This window comes from Budorcas taxicolor, chromosome 5, assembly GCF_023091745.1.
Source record: "Budorcas taxicolor isolate Tak-1 chromosome 5, Takin1.1, whole genome shotgun sequence".
In the NCBI taxonomy this organism is placed as follows: Eukaryota; Metazoa; Chordata; class Mammalia; order Artiodactyla; family Bovidae; genus Budorcas; species Budorcas taxicolor.
In genome coordinates, this window is record NC_068914.1 from 152,327,916 (window position 1) to 152,350,284 (window position 22,369).

The 22,369-nt window shown below is 55.5% G+C and overlaps 1 protein-coding gene across 2 annotated transcripts; it reads left to right on the forward strand.

The window, feature by feature from the left end:
* Positions 1–6,127: 6,127 nt before the first annotated feature.
* IL17RA (interleukin 17 receptor A) lies at positions 6,128–21,291 on the forward strand. 2 transcript variants are annotated; one of them, XM_052639647.1, is made up of 13 exons: positions 6,128–6,277; positions 10,834–10,858; positions 11,435–11,581; positions 12,274–12,386; positions 13,463–13,589; positions 15,132–15,179; positions 15,332–15,495; positions 16,307–16,390; positions 16,639–16,723; positions 17,382–17,393; positions 17,615–17,716; positions 18,747–18,788; positions 19,309–21,291. In XM_052639647.1, exons 1-13 carry the CDS (start codon positions 6,128–6,130, stop codon positions 20,706–20,708), a joined length of 2,499 nt encoding a protein of 832 aa, XP_052495607.1. In that variant the 3' UTR covers positions 20,709–21,291. The 2 variants fall into 2 exon arrangements, with proteins under 2 accessions (XP_052495607.1, XP_052495608.1); XM_052639648.1 differs by lacking the exon at positions 6,128–6,277 and adding an exon at positions 7,461–7,824.
* Positions 21,292–22,369: the final 1,078 nt, after the last annotated feature.

Here is a 22,369-nt window from a genome sequence, read left to right on the forward strand (position 1 = left end):
TAAACAGGTACATCGTGCACAGTATGTCGATAGATCTCTACAAAGTTGTCCAAAGGAAATCAAGTAATAGGGCAGCTGACCTCGTAGCCTCCTGGTGTGATGTCCTGTGAAATACACCGCGTCACCGGGAAGGTGCTCTTGCCGAAATGTCTCACCTGAATCAAACTGAGCCTTCAGACCTCACTCCCTGTCTACAGGAAGTGCAGGGAATAAAAAAAGTCACGCGGAGACACCACGAAGAAACTGCCAGATGACTAGAAAGTGTGGAATATTCAATATCATTTTAAAAACAAAACCAGCTAGGGAAATGTTCTCAATCGAAAGAGGTAACATCACCTCATGCGTTGTGAAACTTCAGTGAGCCCTGGTTTGAGAAAAGCAACTGTGAAAACACTTGGGGCGTGATTTGGAGAATTTGAACAGGAACTGAACATTAGGGGGTTCTTGTCATTTTCTTCTGTGTAATAAAGGCATTATGAAAAAATAAATTAACAAAGGCATAATGTTTAGGTAAGCCATCCCTCTTCTTAGAAGATGCTTGTTGAAATATCTGGGGGCAAACATCATATCTGCAATTTTTCAATGTTTCCAAGACACACAGCCACGTCCTCTGACACCAGAAATGCAAGCATGACAAGGGGTTAGCAAAGACAGAAATTTATTCTTTTCCAAAATGGCTTTGGAGAGTCTCGGTCCTTTGAGTTTCCACCCAAAGTTTAGAATCGGCTTGTCAATTTCCATGAAAAGAGCCGGTAGGATTTTTTTTAAGGTTATTATTTATTTACTTATCTGCCCATGCGACATGCAGGATGTTAGTTTCAGGGATCGAACTCACTCCCTCTGCAGGGGAAGCACAGGGTCTTAACTACTGGACCACCAGGGAAGTCCTCAGCCCAATAAGATTTTGATTGAGAAGTATTCTGCCAATGAATTTACACTCTGCTGCCCTCTCGTTGAGCACTCTGCCCTCCAGCACATTGCTGACAATCACTTCCGCAGAGTTCTACACCCTCATGACCCCTCAGCTTCATGGGAATCCCTTGTGATTCTTTGATTCATCTTGCCCAACATGACTTCTGTTCCACCATCTACATCCCTCTCCTCTCTTCCTTCAGATTTCAAGTTTCCCTTTTAAAGCCATAAATTTAATCATTATTCCTGGAGGTGGGGAGTCCCTGCATGGGGAACCCCAATCCAAGAGGACAGAACATTTAATTCCTTTCCCGAGCTCACCACCCCTGCTCCCTGGGCTCTGCCCCGACTCTCTCTCACCTCAGGCAGGGATGGACTCTCTGAGAGCCTCCGTTTACTTAACATTAAGTGGAAAGATTAGACTAAATCTGTGCTGTTGTTTCACTGTGGCAATGGTTTGATTTGGTTTTGTAATCACCAAAACTCCTTCAAGATTCTGATGAAATCTATCCAGGAAAAAGTACATTCACAAATAATCATTTTGCAAATCATCTCCAAGAGTTTACAAACTTTGCAGAGCCTACCCACAGTCTTCATGTTAGCAAAGAAATGTTCAAAATTCTCCAAGCTAGGTAGGCTTCAACAGTACATGAATCAAGAACTTTCAGATGTTCAAGCTGGATTTAGAAAAGACAGAGAAACCAGAGATCAAACTGCCAACATTCGTTGGATCATAGAAAAAGCAAGAAAATTCCAGAAAAAATCTACTTCTGCATCATTGACTACACTAAAGCCTTTGACTGTGTGGATCACAACAAACTGTGAAAAATTCTTCAAGAGATGGGAATACCAGGCCACCTTACCTGTCTCCTGAGAAACCTGTATGCAGGACAAGAAGTAACAGTTAGAACCAGACATGGAACAAAGGACTGGTTCCAAATTGGGAAAGGAGTATGTCAAGGCTGTATATTGTCACCCTGCTTGTTTAACTTATATCAGAGTATATGAGGCAAAATGCCAGGTTGGATGAAGCTCAAGCTGGAATCAAGACTGCTGGGAGAAATATCAATAACCTCAGATATGCAGATGACACCACCCTTATGGCAGAAAGTGAAGATGAACTAAAGAGCCTTTTGATGAAAGTAAAAGAGCAGAGTGAAAAAACTGGCTTAAAATTCAACATTCAGAAAACAAAGATCATGGCATCCAGTCCCATCACTTCATGGCAAATAGATGGAGAAACAATGGAAACAGTGAGAGACTTTATTTTCTTGGGCTCCAAATCACTGCAGATGGTGACTGACATTAAAAGACTCCTTGGAAGAAAAGCTATGACCAACACAGACAACATATTAAAAAGCAGAGACATTACTCTGCCAAGAAAGGTCCGTCTAGTCAAAGCTATAGCTTTTCCAGCAGTCATATATGGATGTGAGAGTTGGACTATAAAGAAAGCTGAGCACTGAAGAATGGATGCTTTTGAACTGTGGTGTTGGAGAAGATGCTTGAGAGTCTCTTGGACTGCAAGGAGATCCAACCAGTCCATCCTAAAGGAAATCATTCTTGAATATTCATTGGAAGGACTGACGCTGAAGCTGAAACTCCAATACTTTGGCCACCTGATGAAAAGAACTGACTTATCAGGAAAGACCCTGATGCTAGGAAAGATTGAAGGCAGGAGGAGAAGGGGATGACAAAGGATGAGATGGTTGGACAGCATCACCAACTTGATGGACATGAGTTTGAGCAAACTCCAGAAGTTGGTGATGGACAGGGAGGCCTGGCATGCTGCAGTCCATGGGGTCGCAAAGAGTCAGACACAACTGAGTGACTGAACTGACTGACCCACAGACTTCAGTTTAATAATCCCTGTGGCTAACTGCCATTTATTTTTTTTCAATAGCTCTCTCTGGCTCTAATTCTAATTCCTCTTAAAAATAGAAACAGGAAAGTAGCAATTTTCATCCCTGCTCAAAACATACCTCCAAGAAAAAAATAGTGGAGGGCAAAGGAGCCTGGAGTGCCGCAGTCCATGGGGTCGCAGAGAGTCGGACACAACTGAGCGACTGAGCAGAAACCGAGAATGGTTCTGACATTCCTTGCCGAGTTCTAATGAGCAGGATTCTAGAAAATCCCTGCGCTAAGAAGGTGAGTGATTTAGGCTAGGAAGCCCCATGCATCTGTTCATTCGCCTCTCAGAACTGAAAGCTAATTATCTGTAGACTTTGACAGGCCTCTCCTCTCATGTAATCTTTCTCCATCTTTCAATCTGTTTCATAAAATGTGACTAATATATTTAGCAATTTGCTAAATTTAGCTTCTGCCTTGGTGGCTCAGATGGTAAAGAATCTGCCTGCAATGTGGGAGACCTGGGTTCAATCCCCGGACCAGGAAGATCCCCTGGAGAAGGAAACTGCAATCCACTCCAGTATTCTTGCCTGGAGAATTTCATGGACAGAGGAGCCTGGTGGGGCTACAGTCCATGGGGTCTCAAAGAGTCAGACATGACTGAGCAAGTAACACTTTCACTTTCACTTCAAATTTAGCTGGAGTTGTGCTGAATTTAAACAGCTTTGTTGTGAACAAAATAATTTTTAAATCTTTTTCTATCAGAACAACTAAACTGGGTCAAATGGGAAGTGTATGGAAACATCATCGTAAACTCTTTAAAAAGTACAACTTTTTCTAGCTGTATCACTGAAACCCATCCACAGGAAAATCTCTTCATTTAGACTCAGAGGACGATTCAGTAACACAGACCTAAGCAATAAAAGAATTGTTTTTCCTGCAAAGGTGGATTTATTCAAGAATAGCAAAGGAAATGGAATTTAGAAGAAGCAAGCTATATTGCAAAAAGCCATGGGCAAATCCAGAGAGGAATGAAACATTTACAAAGAAAAAGGAGGAAGTTGGGACGGGTTGCTTTGAATGAAAGTCTCTTGGAGAAAAGTGAGAGTTCAGGTCTCCCCGGCTGGGTTCTGTTGGCTGAGTTGCCAGGGTGGTTTCTTTGGTTTGTGTGTGTATTTATTTATTTTTGACTGTGCTGGGTCTTTGCTGCTGCACAGGCTTTTTTTTGGCTGGGGTGAGCAGGGGGCTTCTCCTCACTGCAGTATGCAGGCTTCTCATTGCGGTGGCTTGTCTTGTGGTGCATGGGCTCTGGGACAGGCGGGCTTCGGTAGTTCTTGCACGTGGGCTCAGTAGTTGCAGCCCCCAGGCTCTAGAACACAAACTCAGTAGCTATGGCGCACAGGCTCCGCTGCTCCGAGGCATGTAGGATCTCCCTGGATCAAGGATCGAACCCACGTTCCCTATACGGGCAGGTGGATTCTTTACCACTGAGCCTCCAGGGAAGCCCCAGGTGATTTCTTGTAGGGGATGCAACGCACATCTTCTCCTGTGTGGGCTGTGATAGATAATTCTTTCCTGTAAGTGACACGACTGAAGTGACTTAGCACAGCACACAGTGGAGACACAGGTAGAGGATAGGCTTGTGGACACAGCGAGGTGGGGGGAAGGTGAGAAGAATCGGGAGAGTAGCGTTGTATCATATACACCACCGTATGCAAGACAGATAGCTGGTGGGAAGTAGCTGTGTAACACAGGGAGCTCAGTCTGGTGTCTGTGACCACCAAGAAGGCTGGGAGGAAGGCTCAGATGTATCCCTATGGCTAATCCACATGGGGTCACAAAGAGTCGGACACGACTGAGCAACTGAACTGAACTGAATCCACACAGCTATACTGCAGAAACCAACACAACATTGTAAATCTTCCAATTAAAAATAATTTTTTTAAAGTGCTGTCCTTGCATTATTTTGACCACTTACTCCTGATCATTGTCACGGTGAAACAATGGCCTCGGTTTCTTCCTGGCTGTTGACCAGTCCTTTCTCAGCTCGTGGCCATCCCAGCCTCTCCACAGGCAGCTCACGGCAACCCAGAAAGGGCTGAACAACCCCAAGTCCAGGTCTTTCATAGCCTAACCTTATCAGTGACATCTTTTTTTTTTTGGTCTCATCCTATTATATTCTGCTGTTGAGAACAGGTCACTGGGCCCAGCACACACTGGGGGGGGGGGGGGGGGGCGGGGGCAGGGAAGGCACAGCAGGTGCAAACACCAGGAGGTGGGATGGGGTGGGGGCATCCCGCAAGCTGCCTGCTACAGACATCAAATTTTAGTGATTATATCCTCTATATCTATTTACACTTGGGATGAAATTTTTCCGGAAAATGTATGGGAGGATGGATAGTATTCCAAAATTCTTAAATAAACAAGTAAAAGGTTTGGAGACCACGGAGAAGGCCTAAAGCAGCTGTGTCCTGTCGCCAGCGGGGGCTCAGGTGGTCGCCACAGGTCCGCCAGCAGCAGGCAAAGGGCCAGTGCTTTGGACCAGGAGAAGATCCACCGCCTCAGACCTGGAGAGCCATTTACAGTCGGTGGGATCTGGGTGGGGGTTGTCCGAGGCCAGCAGAGGCATTCAGGGTTGTCAGGAAAGGGAATGTGGACGACGGTTGTCTCAGGATGAAGGAAGTACACGGTCTGCGGACTCTCCGCAGACTTGGAGCGGGTCTCTGGCGAAAGCGCGGGCTCAGCGCAGCGCTGCGGGAACAGGAGGCCGAGGGCCCCCTGCTCCTCTCCCACCTCCCCCACCTCGCGCAGTCGGAGCCTCGAGAAGGGGGAGGAAAAGCCAGGAAAGCAATCCAGGGAGAAGGCGCGGAGATGGAGGGAGGACTGAGAAAAAGAACTTCCTCTGACGGAGAAGGGTAAGGCCGGAGGCGAGAGCAAAAGGCAGACATTAAAACAGTTTTACGGCCTGACTGTAAGAGTGGAGATGGAATGCAGGAGTCGCACGAGCTGCAGCGCAGGAGCCGGACGAGGGTTCAGGGAGCAGGCGGGGCGGGAGGAGCGCGGGGAGGAGCCCGGGAGGAGCGCGGGGAGGAGCCCGGGAGGAGCTGGGGAGGAGCTGGGGAGAAACGCCGGGAGGAGCGCGAGGCGGAGCCCCGGAGGAGGGCGCACCTGGGACGCACGTCGGGGAGGGACACGCGGAAGGACTGTCCCGGCCGAGCCCTCCCCTCTGCGTGGCCCGCCCCGGCCAGGGCTGGAAGCCGGAAGCAGGCGCTGGAGAACGACTCGGGACTCAGCCGAGGGGATCCCTGGGGCGCGCCCTCGCTGCGCCCCCAGCCCGGGCGCGAGCCCTCCGCGAACGGCCGGGGCCATGGGGGCTCCGCGCCGCTGGGCGCGCGTGTTTCCCGGGCCCGCGCCGGGGCCGTCGCTCCTACTCTTCCTCCTGCTCCTGCGCCCGCCGGGCCTCGGTCTCGCCTCCCTGAGGCTCCTGGACCACCCGGCGCCCGTGTGCTCCCAGGAGGTGAGATCGGACGCGTCCCGGGGGGTGGGGGTGGAGGTGGGGGGGTGGGGGTGGGGTGGGGGTGGAGGTGGGGGGGTGGGGGTGGGGTGGGGGTGGAGGTGGGGGGGTGGGGGTGAGGTGGGGGTGGGGGTGGGATGGGGGGATGGGGGGTGGGGGTGGGATGGGGGGATGGGGGGTGGGGTGGGGGTGGAGGGTGGAGGGTGGGGTGGGGGGTGGGGTGGGGGTGGGGGTGGGGGTGGAGGTGGGGGGGTGGGGTAAGGGGTGGGGTGGGGGTGGGGGGGTGGGGTAAGGGGTGGGGTGGGGGTGGGGGTGGGGTTGGGGCTAGCCCAGGATGCTGTCTGTCCGGCAGGCGGCCGGGGGCAGGGGCTGGAGTAGCGGGGTTTCGGGGGTTCCGAGACTTGGGCACAAGAGCAGGCCGCCCTGGGCAGGACACGCGGAGCGTCGCGAGTTGCGGTGCGAGCCAGGGAAGAGACGGAGTTTGCTGGGAAAGATCGCGTAGCGCGGGTTGCACAACCTGGGCAGGCGTCCCGGCGGCGCCTCCGGAGGGAGCCTCGCAGTTGGGGAAGGACTTGGGGGAGGCGCGCCGGCCGGAGGCGGGGCCTGAGGAGGGCGAGGCGGGACCGGACCCGGTGCCAACCCCGGGAGTCCAGCCCTCCTCCCCGCGAGCTGGCGCCCGGGGGACCCCGCGGCCGCAGCGGCTGGCGCACGAGCCCCGGGTCTGCGGGGCAGCTTCCGGGGAGAGTTGTAAGGGCAGCGCGATGACCCCTCCGGGCGAGCCCTGGGCACCGCGTGGACCCTCCGGACGGCGCCCCCTCCGGCCCACACCGCCCGCCCGCGTCTGGAGTCCCGCGGGGCTGTAGGCACCCGTCAGTTGCCGGCTGTGCCCACAGGAAGCGACACACCCACACCCACCGCCGGGTAGTGGCCTTGGGGTGGAGGCCCGTCTTAAGGGAAAAAGACGGTGCTGGCCGCGCGCTGCCCTCTCCCGCCGCTCCTCTCGGTTTCCTCTGCCCCCTCCCCTTCACCTCTGACCCTAAGACATGACACTCCTTATCTGAGTCAGAGGATGTTGAACAACCAAAGTGGTATTTCTCCCCATCTATCGTCTCGGAGGATTCATAAGAGGGTGAAATGTCAGTGACTGCTTAGCAGAATCTCTCTTTTATTTTTTTAACATGAACCATGTTGGGAAAGGTCCTTGTGACCCCCTACTCCTGGGCAGCGCAAGAGACCCACTCAGCAGGTCCTACTTGGGGACTCTGCTGTCTGGGACTCAGTTCATTTTTAGATGGCCTTTTGCTGGCTGTCTGCAAAATACAAGGTCCTGAAACAACAAAGACACACTCGCTGATGACGGATGTTGGGCCAGGAAATCACAGAAGTCAGCCTGGAGCAGGAGCCTCTGTCAGCCAGGAGCGATGGAGTTCCAGGGAACAGAGAAGCTCCTGCTGCCCGGGTGCCCTTCCTGCAGAGAGGGCACTTGGGCAGCCCTCCAAGAGAGTCTAGAGCATTCCAGGAGGGGGAAAGCACTGAGCCAAGGCCCGAGGGTGAGCAGGGGCTTGTCTTGATGGCGGGGGAGCAGGGGCTGGAGAGGGACCCTGGGCAGTTTGTCTACACCTGCCTCCCGTACACCTGGCCAGAGACCAGGGCCCCACTGCCAGCTGGCTCCCCTGAAAAGAGAGGGGTGAGGCCCCCGATTTCTGTCCCTCCACTGGCGCTTCCATGGATGGAGCACCACTTAGTGACTTGATCTCAGAGGACCTGGCTTCGCATCCTGACTTCACCACCTACAGCCCAGGGCCATAAGCACAGGCCGTGGGGGCTGACAGATGTTTGTGGACTGAAAAGAGGAAGGGGAGGGTGAGCAGGTAAATGACAGCCAGCTCTGTCCAAGAGGCAGCAATGGGCAGAGAGACCCACAGCTGGTGCCAGCTGCTCGGAGTTAGCCAGGGAGCTGGTGCTCCTCAGCAAGAGAAGCCCGCCCGCCACAACCTGAGAGTAGCCCCCACTCACTGCAGCTGGAGAAAGCCAGTGCATAGCAGCAAAGACCCAGCACAGCCAAAAAGAAATAAATTTTAAAAATAAAGTGGTGAGGTGGTGATGGTACCTACCTCATAGGGCTATTGTAGATTCAATGAGCTCTCCATACAAACTGCTACCGATGCCTGGCCCAGGAGAGCTCAGGGAACACTGACCACTACCACCTAACGCTGTCTTCAACATCGTGGGCGTCTTCTCTGGGTTTCTGCAGGAGGTCCAACGTGGTGCTGTTCATAAGCTCATAAACAGTGTTCTGGTCCTGTTGTTTTTCCATCATTCAGACCTGTCTGACTCTCTGCAACCCCATGGACTGCAGCACGTCAGGCTTCCCTATCCTCCACTATCTCCCAGAGCTTGCTGAAACTCATTTCCATTGAGTCAGTGATGCCATCCAACCATCTCATCCTCTGTCATCCCCTCTTCCTCCTGCCTTCAATCTTTCCCAGCATCAGGGTTTTTTTCTGATGAGTCAGCTCTTCACATCAGGTAGCCAAAGTATTGGAGCTTCAGCTTCAGCATCAGTCTTTCCAATGAATATTCAGGACTGATTTCCCTTAGGATGGACTGGTTGGATCTCCTTGCAGTCCAGGGGACGCTCAAGCGTCTTCTCCAACACCACAGTTCAAAAGCATCAATTCTTCAGTGCTCAGCCTTCTTCACAGTCCAACTCTCACATCCATACATGACCACTGGAAAAACCATGGCCTTGACTAGACGGACCTTTGTTGGTAAAGGAATGTCTCTGCTTTTTATAAGCTGTCTGTGTTGGTCATGGTCATTTCATGGCTGCAATCACCATCTGCAGTGATTTTGGAGTCCAAGAAAATAAAGTCTGTCACTGTTTCCGTTGTTTCCCCATCTATTTGGCATGAAGCGATGGGACGAGATGCCATGATCTTAGTTTTCTGAATGTTGAGTTTTAAGCCAACTTTTTCACTCTGCTCTTTCACTTTCATCAAGAGGCTCTTTAGTTCTTCTTCGTGTTCTGCCATAAGGGTGGTGTCATCTGTGTTCCTGACGTTATTAATATTTCTCCTGGCAATCTTGAGTCCAGCTTGTGCTTCATCCAGCTCAACATTTCCTATGATGTACTCTGCATATAAGTTAAATAAGCAGGGTGACAATATACAGCCTTGACGTACTCCTTTCCCGATTCGAAACCAGTCTGTTGTTCCAAGTCCAGTTCTAACTGTTGCTTCTTGACCTGCATACAGATTTCTCAGAAGGTAGGTAAGGTGGTCTGATGTTCCCATCTCTTTCAGAATTTTCCACAGTTTGTTGTGATCCACACAGAAAGGCTTTGGCATAGTCAATAAAGCAGAAGTAGATGTTTTGCTGGAACTCTCTTGCTTTTTCTGTGATCCAGGGGATGTTGGCAATTTGATCTCTGGTTCCTCTGCCTTTTCTAAATCCAGCTTGAACATCTGGGAGTTCATGGTTCACGTACTATTGAAATCTGGCTTGGAGAATTTTGAGCATTACTTTGCTAGCATGTGAGATGAGTGCAATTGGAAATATACTCACTCATATCATTTCTCTTGAATAAATATTCTCTTAAATAAATATTAAATAATTAAATAATTTCTCTTAAATAAATATTCACATAGTTTCTTCTATTTCTGTTTAATATTGTTCTACATTTGGAGAAATTTCCTGAATTTTATAACCTAGTTTTTCTATGGATTTTTTTTATTTTCATGGTTCATTTTTTAATTAAATTTATTTATTTTTAACTGAAGGATAATTGCTTTACGATCTTGTGTTGGTTTCTGCCAAATATCAACATGAACCAGCCATTGGTATACATATGTCCCCTCCCTCTTGAAACTCTCTCCCACCTCCCTCCCCTTCACGGTTCGTTTTTATTTCTGTTTACTCATTTTTCCATAGTACTTTGTCCTGTCATATGGATACAGTGTCCTCTCATTTCTTTGAGACCATTATAGTTTTAATTTATTCTGCTCCCAGCATCATCTTATTTCCTCCAAGAGCATTCTTGTAAGTTGCTGGGTTTTTTAACTATTTTCATACAAATCTGGTACTCTTTGGTTGTCTGAGAATATTCAAGCCTAAGGTTCTAAAAGCTCATTGGATGCCCTGTGGAACAGGCCGTGTGGATCAATCGCTGGACTTAACATAGGGGTCAGGCTGGTGGTGACCGTGGCCTCTCAGATGTGGAAGTCTGTTTCTGGAGGTCTTGTCTCTGGGCTTGGCTGCCAGCGTCCTGAGCTCAGGGCAGGAAACGAGGCTCAGGTGATGCCCAGCTAGCTCCTAAAGCCACTGAGAAAACGGCAGTTCCTTTCTGCCATGTGTTGCGCCCACTTCTTGCCCTGCATCTCCTCAGTTGTCAGGAGAGCAGAGTACGGGGAGGAATACAGTCCCCCCAGGAGTGGCCCCAAAAGTGAGAGGGAAGGCGCGTGCATTTCATTCCTGAGTGTGAGCCCAGGGACACCGGAGCCCGGCTGGCGGATCCGAGTTCTTTCTCAGCTGTAATTACCTGCTTCTCTTTTCCACAGGGGCTGAACTGCACAGTCAAGAACAGTAAGTCACCTGCTTTTTCTCTTCTCAAGTTGCCCTGATGCGGTGCTGACCCCATACTGAGTTGACGAGGGACCCAGTCCCCAGCGGGAGGAGCCCTGAGACTCAGGGCCGCACCCGTCATCAGGGTTTTGGAATAATTCTCTGGGGCGCCGCAATACGACCTGGCTCTGCAGTATGACCCTTTAGCCAGAGCTGTCACCCTGCAGTGGGCAATATCTGGGGTGGGATCTTGCTTTGTGTTTTAATCCAAGGAGGAGGCGCACCGTTCAGGAGTCCATGCTCATTAGGTACCCAACACATAAAAACAGAGCAACTCTTATGGCTGCCCCGTGTCTCCTGCCCACTTCCAACCACTGCTTCATCTCAAAGCCACAGGCGTGCTTTGTCATCTCTCCTTTAACGTCAGAGCTTCCCCATGACCCCCGAAGGGCATCAAAAGAGCTGTAAGCCCAGTTTTGGTCTTGGGGTCACGGCCTGACCGTGAAGGCTCCTGGACCCCACCAGGCATCCTCTTTGGGCTGCATCTCTGTCCCTTAGAGCCCGCAAGCCTCTGATTTCTGCCTCTCCTGCTCCCAGGTACCTGCCTGGACGACAGCTGGATCCACCCTCGGAACCTCACCCCCTCATCCCCCAAAAACGTGCAGACCCAGCTGCGCTTCGCCCACACGCAGCAAGGACACTTGCTTCCCGTGGTTCACATCGAGTGGACGCTGCAGACAGATGGTGAGTGGGCATTCGGGGTGCTGCCCACCTCTGGGTGGGTCCACAGACTGGGCCTCCTAGTCCTCCCGCCAGACTCAGAATTGGGCTCCCAGCCCTGTGCTCAGACACGAGGGCCAGTTCAGAGAAAGGACCCATCAGTTCAGGCAGTGAGTCCTTTTTCAGAGTTCTAGATGTTAACCCACCATCCTCCACAGAAGACCTTTCTTCAGCCCCAAATCTTCATCACCCTGGAAATCACATCTGGTCATGACCCATCTGACTGCAGGCTGGCCCTTCTGACAGCAGCCCCCCAACAACTCAGCCTCTTGGGGGCGGGGCAGTGTGCACACCTGGGAAGACTGGGTGACGAGGGCGCCCAGGCCTGTGGATGGGCGGGTGAGTCCCTTGCTGAGGCTCGCTACGTCCTCAAGGTCGAGGACCCCCCCTCTGACACCCACAGTCAGTGTCCCCAGCAGCCTAGCCACGAATTTGCAATGCTTTCCCTTTTGGCCCAGGGTAAAGCATCTTCGCCCCTGTCCAGCAAGGGGTAGCTGTCCAGAGGCAGTGGCTAACCCAGCCCAGAGGGAGCTGGAAGGAGCAGGATGCAGGGGTGGGTTAGACGGCCCGCACAGCAGACAAGGAATGACCCCCCCACCCCCGGCGGCTAGCCATCCTTGGTCTCACCTGTCCTCCTCTCCTCCCTCGACCTCCAGCCAGCGTCCTCTACCTGGAGGGGGCGGAGCTGTCCATCCTGCAGCTGAGCACCAACGAGCGTCTGTGTGTCAGGTTTGAGTTTCTGACCACACTGAGGCATCATCACAAGCGGGTAAGAGTCCCACCAGGGTGGGCGGTGGTGACCGCGAGGAGTGGTGTGCACAGATACACACACATGCATGCACCCCGCTCTTCCTCCCCACCTCACGTCCAGGCTCGTTGTTGGGAGGGCGGCTTCCTTGGCCAGCGCCTGCCGTCAGCCAGGGTCTCCTCCAGGCGCAGGGGCTCTGCCCAGCGCAGAGCAGCCGTGGTTTCCACCACAGTTTCTGTTCCTTCTGCTGCTTGGAGCCAGAATGGGTTCGTGTTTAGTTTGGTCAAAGCGCTGATTCCCAGTGTGTAATCCCAAGCCCGGCAGCAATACCAGGGGATTGCTAGAAATGCAGGTTCCAGGTAGCCCCCCAGACCTCCTGAACCAGAGGCTGGAGTGTTCAAACAGCTGCAGTTGGTGGTGACAAGCCGTCTAGTTGATCCTGATGCAGGCTCGTCTCAATTCTGCCGGTTTATGTCTGACAGGTGGTCAGAGGCAAAGCTCCCAGAACACAAGCAGCAAAGACAGATCCCCTGTGCTGTGTTTAGTGAGGACAGGACCCCCAAACTACTACCGGGAGGACAGGGAGGACCAGGGACCCCAAGCGGTCCACCAGGGGAGCTGGAGTCAGTGCGTCTCATCTCCATCGGCCAAAAAAAGTTTGAGCAACAACAACGCTGTGAGGCCCAGGGTTGGACGGGGAACCTCGTAGCCTCCGACTGTACTTTTGTGCTCCAGAGACCCTGCTTTCCCTTCCACGGGGCAGAGCCACGTAACAAGTGGTCTTCAGCTGCCCCTGGGTCCCAGCGGCCTGCAGCCCTGGAGTTGGAGAGGGCTGATGGGGGAGGGGTGCCTCCAAACTCGCCCACATTCTCTTGCCTTTAGCCCTGCTGTCTCCTAATGAGGCCAGAGCCAGGTGTTTGTAAACAGGCAGGAAGACCAGAAGAAACACAGAACAGGGACACAATGCCTCTGACTGGGGAGCTTGCGGCCTGGTTGTTCCCTCCCTGTGTTGATGAATCCTTCAGGGACAGGTGGGGAGGTCTTTGGGCTCAGGTAAGAGCTGTGACCATTTGACCTCCCCTCCTCCTGTCTCCTAGTGGCGATTTGCCTTCAGCCACTTCGTGGTAGAACCCAGAGAGGAGTACGAGGTGACCGTCCACCACCTGCCTAAGCCCATCCCTGACGGGGACCCAAACCACCAATCCAGAAACTTCCTGGTGCCCGGTAAGAGCACCACCCCTCAGCGTGCCCTTCACCTCTCGCTCTGTGGTTGGCCTGTGGAACCCACGGGACAAACAGGTGCAGGGCTGGGGCTCCTGGGTGGGGGGCTGCAGCCTCCACTCCCTAAGGCGGAGTCCGTTCTCTGCGGCACCAACTTGGTGTTGGCCCAAGACCCCGGGAGTTCTATGGGAACCGAGTCCTTCGTCTGGCATGTCCTGCTCAGAAAGTGTTGGGAAGACAGGCCCGTCCCCAGAGAGCTGTGGCCTCACTCCCCGCCCTCTCCCAGCCCTGGCTCCTCGCTCTTCCCACGTCCCACCTGCATGTATCTGGCACCAGCCCCTCTTCCCCTGCTCCCTCCTCCTGGGATGCTTGCCAGGCTCATCTTCCAAAACAGCATTTGATGCATCTGCACCTCTGGGTGCATCTCTGTCCTCCCCGGAGTCTCTGCCACGGCCCGCCTTTCTCGTTGTCCGAAGCTAAGAGCACCCGAATGCCCAGCCCCTGGAGGACAGGGCCTGCACCTTACAGTCACCTGGACAGCCTCCAGACCCTTGTGAACGGCCCGGCGTGTGGGAGGCGATTGGGAAATGCTTGCTGAGGCCATCCACATTGCCGGAGCACCCCTTGCACACACAAAACATGCACACACATGCACCCATGCATATACACAGATGTGCACGTGCATGCAAATTCACTCATGTACACACAGATGTGTGTACACATGCCAGCATCTTGACGTAGCCGTGGCACAATATCACAGTCTCCTTCTATGGCCCCTCCAGCTGGAATGGCATCACCGGAGGGCAGGGACTTCGTCTCACTCCTGGCTATATCTCCCAGGCCTCACACAGCGCCTGGCACATACTGGGGGCTCAATAAGTATTTGTCAGATGAGTGACACTCCCCAATCCCCCTCCTAGCCCCCCATCCCTAAAGTGGACTGACTCAGCCCGTCGCTCACAGTGATTCACGCCTGTCACATCTTCTTAAACCAATAAGAAGGCTGCAGTCAAGGAAATGGGGGACCAAGAAGCCGTCTCCGGGGGAGCAGTCCTCCCAGGGTCCCCAGGTTGGCAGTGCCATGGAATCACCTGGGAACTTGTCAGAAATGCAGCTTCCCAGGCCCACCCCAGATGGGGCTGAACCAAGACTCCCATGAGCATGCGTGGAAGTTGGGGAAATGTCACCATTTGCTGAGGGAGACTAAGCCCATCTCCCCTCAAGGGCAGAAGCAGATCCAGGGAGGAAGCCCCCAGAGAGGGGGAACAGGAGCAGACCAGGACCCCTCAGTCCAAGAACAAGTCTGGGGAGGGGGCTTCTGCCTGAATCTGGAAATTTCTGGAAGGATGAGTGGTAAGGTGGCCAGGGCAGCCCCAGGCCTAGGGCCTCCGACCCATGACAGCGTCCATCCTGGGGCTCCTCTGAAGGGGCCACCCTTGGACAGGCTCCCAGAAAGCAGATGGTTGTTACCTCTGGTGTTGGAGGTTGTGTAAGACAAGCTCTCCAAGGCAGGGGCTGACGGTTGCACTTCTTCCTGGTCCACAGACTGCAAGGACCCCAGGATGAAGGACACCACGCCATGCGTGAGCTCAGGTAACCGTGGGGGCAACCATGTGTGAGCTTTACTTGGGTCACACACACATGCACACAGACACACAAGCATGCACATACGTGCACACATGCACGTGTGCAAGCACGCTCGCCCCCCCTTCCTGACTCCTGGTCACGTTGTGCCCATGGGATAGGCAGCCTGTGGGACCCCAACATCACCGTGGAGACTCTTGAGGCCCACCAGCTGCGGCTGAGCTTCACCCCGTGGAATGAGTCCACCAGTTACCAGGTCCTGCTGCACAGCTTCCCGCCTGCGGAGAACCAGAGCTGCTTCCAACATGTTGTCGACATGCCCGTGGTAACTGCCCTCTCTGCCGCTTTCCTAACCCATCAGCCCAGCTCAGAGCACCCTCTCCACCCTTGAGGGCCAGGCGCTCGGGCTGGGCTTAGAGCATGTGACCTCCCTTCCTGTGTGTGCAGACTGAGGCTGGTGTGCACTTGGAGAGTGGCTGGTGTGAGGTGGGTGTGTGGCTGGTGTGTAGTTGATATGTGGCTGGTGTGTGCCTGGCATGTGGCTGGTGTGCGCTGGGAGAGTGGCTGGTGTGCAGTTGGAGTATGGCTGGTGTGCAGTTGGAGTGTGGCTGGTGTACAGTTGGTGTGTGGCTGGTGTGCGCTTGGAGAGTGGCTGGTGTGCGCTGGGAGAGTGGCTGGTGTGAGGTGGGTGTGTGGCTGGTGTGTAGTTGATATGTGGCTGGTGTGAGGTGGGTGTGTGGCTGGTGTGAGGTTGCTCTTGCAGCTGACAGGAGCCCTGTCTCTGCCCTGTGCACTCAGCCCTCTGTCCTCCCCTCCCCGACATACTCCTGGTCCTCTTTCTGCTTTGTTAATTTCATGATTGCAAAGAGGATTCGAAGACTGCACAATGTGCACATGAGGACAAGGTGGGGGGTCAAGGTGAGGCAGCAAGACAGAGCCAGGGTGGGGCCGCTGCTGGACACCTGCGTCTATACCTTGGTCCCCGGTGGCCGGGGCGTCTGATGCGGTCCTGGGGATGCAGTCCTGGGGATGGCTGCTCCTCCTGGAGCCGGACCTGCAGCCCCTCTCCCCAGGGAGGGGGCCCCCGAGGCGCATCCCAGCCAGGGCCGGGGCCTCACCGTCCCTCCACCCTGCAGCCCGCACAGGAAGCCACCCCGCAGCGCTGCCACATCACGGTCACCCTGCGGGACTCCAGCTGGTGCTGCCGCCACCACGTGCAGGTGAGGAGCAGGGTGGGACGGGGTGGGCGAAGGGCAGGTAGGCAGCTGAGGGGGTCATGCGCCCCCTGGACCCAGCACCGCTACCTGGGGATTTCCTGCCCAGCCACCAGCCTCAGCCAGGCAGGGTCCTCTGCCTGCTCCCGCTGGCGGGACGCCTGCTCAGCAGCCGTGGAGACGTCCTGGAGAGGCTGGCGGGTTCCTGGCGGGCCTGTGAGACCCCAGCCTCTCCCCCACGCTCTGCCTCACAGATCCAGCCCTTCTTCAGCAGCTGCCTCAACGACTGCCTCCGACACTCGGTGTCCGTGGCCTGCCCGGAGGTCTCACACACCCCAGGTGGGACGTGCGGCTGCCAGGGGCCACGGGGAAGCAGGGTGGGTGAAGGTCAGCAGCCCAGACTGCACCATGACCTGGTCGGGGGGGAAGGGGCAGTTGTCCAGGCCTGTGTCGTGCAACCTTAGAGAGAGACTCCAGATTGGACTCCTCGCTGACTTTCGTTAGCTGGGTGACCTCGGGAAAAGCACTGAGCCTTTCTGATCTTCAGTTTATGTGACTGGAAAACTGGGGATTCTTTATTGTCACAGTTACAGTTAACACCATGTACTGAGTGAGCAAAGTGCTCTAACACGTCTGCTTTTAGTTCTCACAAACTCTGAGTCATAGTACTATCTGACTAGTGCTGTGTACTAGGTACTACACACTATAGTACTGTGCACTGTTCACTATAGTATTGGTACTGTGTACTAAGTGCTAAGCTCTATGTGCTGGCAGTATGCACTATAGTACTGTGTGCTATGTACTAAGTACTGGGTACTATGCACCATAGTATAGATACTGTGTACTATATAGTACTAAGTATATTTTACTGTGCACTATGTACTGTGTACTAAGTATTACATGGTTCTGGGTACTATATACTATGGATCAAGTGTGCAGTATGTACTGTGCACTATCACTGCTGACAACTGAAAGTCTGTCCCTGTTCTCCTTGCAGACGCTGCTGAAGGTGAGGCTGACTCTTTCCAGGCTGAGACACCTCAAGGGCCACGGAGAGGTCCCTGCCTAGCCTGGTGTGGGGTCAGGCTGCACGAGGAGACACCCCAGGGGAGCAGCCCGGGGTGGGCAGTGGGCAGGGCCCCAGGGCTGGCACAGCAGAGAGGACTCCCAGGGTGGGCAGTGGGTGGGGCCCCAGGGTGTCACACCACTCACACCACCCTTCCGCCACAGACCACACGCCCCTGTGGGTGTCTGCGTTCATCACAGGCCTCTCCATCCTACTGGTGGGCTCCGTCATCCTGCTGATCCTCTGCATGACCTGGAGGCTACCAGGTAAGAGCGGGGCTACAGCCCACCTGGGATTTCTGCTCTGCCCCTCCCTCTTCCCAGACCCTTCCCGCGCCAGCCCTAAGTCTGTGCTCAGGACCCCGCAGCCCCAGCCCTGCAGGCTTTTAAGAAGCATTAGTCCCCCACCCCAGGCCCGTTCTGGCCACGTTCCAAGCAGGAAGGAACATGGGTCTCTGGGGTGGGGGTTGGCCTCTCCCTGCCCCTCCATGACCCTGATCTGGGTGGCCGTTCCCTCTGTGACCACGATTCGTGCAGGGGAAGATCACCAAGCCAGGCATGAGGCCTATCGAGAGCGTCCTTCCACAGAGGGTCCCTGGGAGGGTTGGGAGGCTGTTCTTGGGCCGCACATCTGACCTTTTCCCAAAGCGCCCACTCCTTGGGGCGAGAGAAGGACCTCATGGTTCTGGGGAGCAGCCCAAAGGTGGGAGTTGAAGTCAGGTGCCAAAAGCCCTCCTTGGCCTCTGTGTGGCTCCAGAGAGTTAGCCCCACACCATGGGATCCCTCACTGGGTCCAGGAGGGGAGGTCACTTAAGGACGTTGATTCCCTGCATCACCTTCAGAATACAAGGAGGCCACAAAGGGGCCAGGGGTGCCACTTCTGGAGACGTCTCGGAAGGCTTGTGCCTCCTGCAAGGACAGGTCTGGGGGATGGGCTTTCCCTGAAAGGGGAGTCTGTTTAGGGGCAGCCACTCAGGTTGTAACCTCCTAGGCACCATTCTGGGGGCCCCAGCCCAGTCAGTGGTGCCAAATACTTGTGACCCAGGTGGTGGATATGTTGGATGAGCCGGGCACTTAACCCACAGACCCATTTCACAGAGGAAGAAACCAAGCTTCAGAGACATCGATACCTCCCCCAGGTCACACAGCGGTCGTGGGAGACTTGGTCTCCCTGCCAAGGCCCAGAGCAGCTAGGAGGTGCTCCTCGGCCCCTCCCGGGTCGGGAGACAGCCTTGTAAAACCTGTGCCGCCTGCACAGACACTTCTGGAGCAGTCCTGGCCTTGCCTTTCCTTTCAGGGTTCCGTCAAGGAAAACATGAAGATGGCACCAAAGACACAGGTGGGCACTCCTGGTTTGGGCGGCCTGGCTTTAGGGGGAGGCTGTTCACACTGGCCTGGAGGAGCTCCCGGGTCAGTTCCTGTCCCTCGGGAGATGTCACCTGCCGGGGACCCACCTCCAGCTCCGAGTGGAGGGACCTCACAAAGCAGGGGGACTGGGCTCACAGCTAATCCCTGAACAAGAAGGGAAGGTCAGGGCCCCTAGAGAGCAACTGTGTCCATGCCGGAGATAGGCCTTGGTGTCTTGAAGAAAAGATAATCCTAAGTAACGTACAGGCTGCAGGCTGCAGGCCAGGGAGGAAAGTGAGAGACACTTTTCCCTGAAGGCACAGACTATTTTGCAGGCAGCCAGTGAGGCCTGGCAGCCGCCTCGGGCATCTTCTGGGGGTCTCAGCTCCACTTCTTGGGCTCGGGAGCCAAGCTCAGCCTGTTTCCTGTCCCTCACCGGCAGGCCAGGCCTGTGATGTGTGGTCAGCACTGAAACGCCTGAAACCACACCCTGGTTTCCTTGTTTCCCCCAGAGATCCTGCCCGCTGCCACCAGCCTGAGCCCCCCGCCCCTGAAGCCCAGGAAGGTCTGGGTCATCTACTCCGCCGACCACCCCCTCTACGTGGATGTGGTCCTCAAGTTCGCCCAATTTCTGCTCACCGTGTGTGGCACCGAAGTGGCCCTGGACCTGCTGGAGGAGCAAGCCATCTCAGAGGTAGGGGTCATGACCTGGGTGGGGCGCCAGAAGCAGGAAGTGGCAGACAGCAACTCCAAGATCATCGTCCTGTGCTCCCGAGGCACCCGGGCCAAGTGGCAGGCGATGCTTGGCTGGGAGGACGCCGCCGCCGTGCAGCTCCGCTGCGACCGCGGGCAGCCGGCGGGGGACCTGTTCACGGCGGCCATGAACATGATCCTGCCGGACTTCAAGAGGCCGGCCTGCTTCGGCACCTACATCGTCTGCTACTTCAGCGACATCAGCTGCGAGGCGGACGTGCCCGACCTGTTCAACATCACCTCCCGCTATGAGCTCATGGACCGGTTCGAGGAGGTCTACTTCCGCATCCAGGACCTGGAGATGTTCGAGCCGGGCCGCATGCACCGCGTGGGGGCGCTCGCGGCCCAGAACTACCTGCAGAGCCCCAGCGGCCGGCAGCTCCGCGAGGCAGTGCAGCGCTTCCGTCGCTGGCAGGCCGAGCGCCCGGACTGGTTCGAACTGGAGAACCTCCGCTCGGCGGACGGCCTGGACCTCCCGTCCCTGGACGAGGAGGCCTTCGAGGAGGAGCCGCTGCCCGAAGGAGGGATCGTCCGGCAGGAGCCGCTGGTGCGGGAGCCCACCTCCCGGGACCACGTGCTGGTGAAGCTGCTCCTCGCCGGGGAAGGAGGGGGCGGCCTGGCGCGGCTGGAGCCCCAGCCCCGGCCCCCGGGGCAGCCGGCAGCCCCAACGCTCCAGACCATGGTGGTCCCGGTGGACAGGGTCCCTCGGGCTCAGGTAGTGGAGCCCGTCCCACAGGAGGTGGGGAGTGGCGCTGGCCGGCTGGCCCTGGTGGAGGGAGAAGAGGCCTGCCCGCTGTTGGGGGGCCAGGGTCCCCGGCGGAACAGCGTTCTCTTCCTCCCCGTGGGGCGGCTCCCGCCCCCCAAGCAGAACCCGAGCCTCCAGGACCTGCTCACGCCCCCCGAGGAGGAGCAGCGGCGGTCTGTGCAGTCGGACCAGGGCTACATCTCCAGGAGCTCCCCGCAGCCCCCCGACGACGACGACGACGACGACAGCGGGGAGGGGGTCGGGGAGGAGGACGGGGGGCAGCCGCTGTCCCCCCAGGGCCTGGAGAGCCTGCGCAGCCTCCAGCTGCTGCTCTTTTTCCAGGAGCTTAGCAAGAACCCCGGCCTTGAGCCCGAGGGGCCGCCATGCGAGGCCCTCCCCCAGCTGGGGCGGTGAGTGAGCACGTGTATGCGTGTGAGCACGTGTGTGCATGTGTGCACGTGTGGGCTTGCGCCCGTGAGGCCGCACTTTTAAAGATAGCCAGCTTGACTGTGGGAGAAGGAAATGGCAACCCACTCCAGTGTTCTTGCCTGGAGAATCCCAGGGACAGAGGAGCCTGGTGGGCTGCCGTCTATGGGGTCGCACAGAGTCGAACATGACTGAAGCGACTTAGCATGCATGCATTGGAGAAGGAAATGGCAACCCACTCCAGTGTTCTTGCCTGCAGAATCCCAGAGACAGGGGAGCCTGGTGGGCTGCCATCTATGGGGTTACACAGAGTCAGACACGACTGAAGCGACTTAGCAGCAGCAGCTTGACTGCGTCCCCTTAGCTTTTCTTCGGGTCCCTATGTGGTCACCTTCCATCCCCAAGACCCCATGGCCCATTCCCAGGAGCTAAAGGACAGACCATCTGCCATTCCTCTCTTCGGCCTTTATCTTGGGTCCAGTATAGCCCTGACCGCCAAGGAACTGCTCCTCTAGTGGGAGGGTCGGGGCAGCACACAGGGCAAGACGTGGTGGCCGAAGGGGTGCCGGGGTGGAGTGGGGGGTGGAGGGCAGGTGGAGTTCCGAGTCTGGGGCAGTGGGGCAGTGTGTAACTGATCCTGCCGCAGAAGGTGAGCCCATGGGCCCAGCTTGGGGAGGCCTGGGGGCCAGGCTGGGGTTGGGGCATCAGGCCCTGATGCTAAAGACCGGGGCTTCTTTACCAGGATGCCCTGTTCCCCGCAGAGGAGGCTGTAGATCAGACACACCGGTCATTTCCAGAGAAAAACTGGATAGAAGTGAATGAGCCCGGATGGCCTCAGCAGGGCCTGAACCCACGTGTGGCCTTGGTCAGTGGGAGAGCTTTGGCCAAGGATTCTTCCAGGGTTGCGGGCTGAGCACTGGGCTATAGCATCCGGGCTCAAGAAGAACAAGGAGCCCCCAGCCCTGTGCGCACTGGGGTCACTGTAGGTTCTCTTTGCCTGAACCTGAGTCCTCCACTGGAGGTTCAAGCACCTGCAAGGAGGAGGGGATTCTGAAATTCAAGGAGAAATCAGATACCGCGTGTACATGTGTGCGTGTGTGAAAGCGAGCTTACTGATAAAAGAATGAATAAATTTTTAAACTCTGATTACAGTTCCTGGCTGTCACTTTGATTCACATGCTATACGGGTCGGCAGGCTCCTGGCTGCAGAGGCCTTTCTCATGGTGAGGTTGTGCCTGGTAGCAGCAGGCTGTTGAGGCCCAGGTCCTGGACAGTACAAGGTCCATACCAGCCCCGCGTGCCAAAGGACCAGGCATGGGAGTGCTACAGGCTGGCATCCATGACGCCCCCCCCCCAACATCCCTTGGTTAATACCTGGTCCCCAGTGTGTGATGACGTTGGGGAGGGCTTCTGGGAGGAAGGGGGTCATGGAGTGGGGTCCCATGGATGGGATAAGTGCCCTTGTAGGAACTCCTACAGAACACTGCCCCCTGCGCCCATGCAAGGACACTGCAAGACTGCCGTCTGTGAATCTGGAATCCGCCGGCACCCTGACCTTGGACTTCCAGGCCCAGCTCTGTTTCCGCTGTTCATAGTCTGTGCAGTCTTGGGCGCTCCATTCTAGCAGCCAAGAGGACAAGGTCAGAGGA

Excerpts from the sequence above, each read along its gene's own strand:
- IL17RA (XM_052639647.1), top strand. The coding sequence starts at position 6,128 with ATGGGGGCTCCGCGCCGCTGGGCGCGCGTGTTTCCCGGGCCCGCGCCG. Across the intron at positions 12,387-13,462 it reads TGAGGCATCATCACAAGCGG|TGGCGATTTGCCTTCAGCCA; the intron begins GTAAGAGTCCCA and ends CCTGTCTCCTAG. Across the intron at positions 15,496-16,306 it reads ATGTTGTCGACATGCCCGTG|CCCGCACAGGAAGCCACCCC; the intron begins GTAACTGCCCTC and ends TCCACCCTGCAG.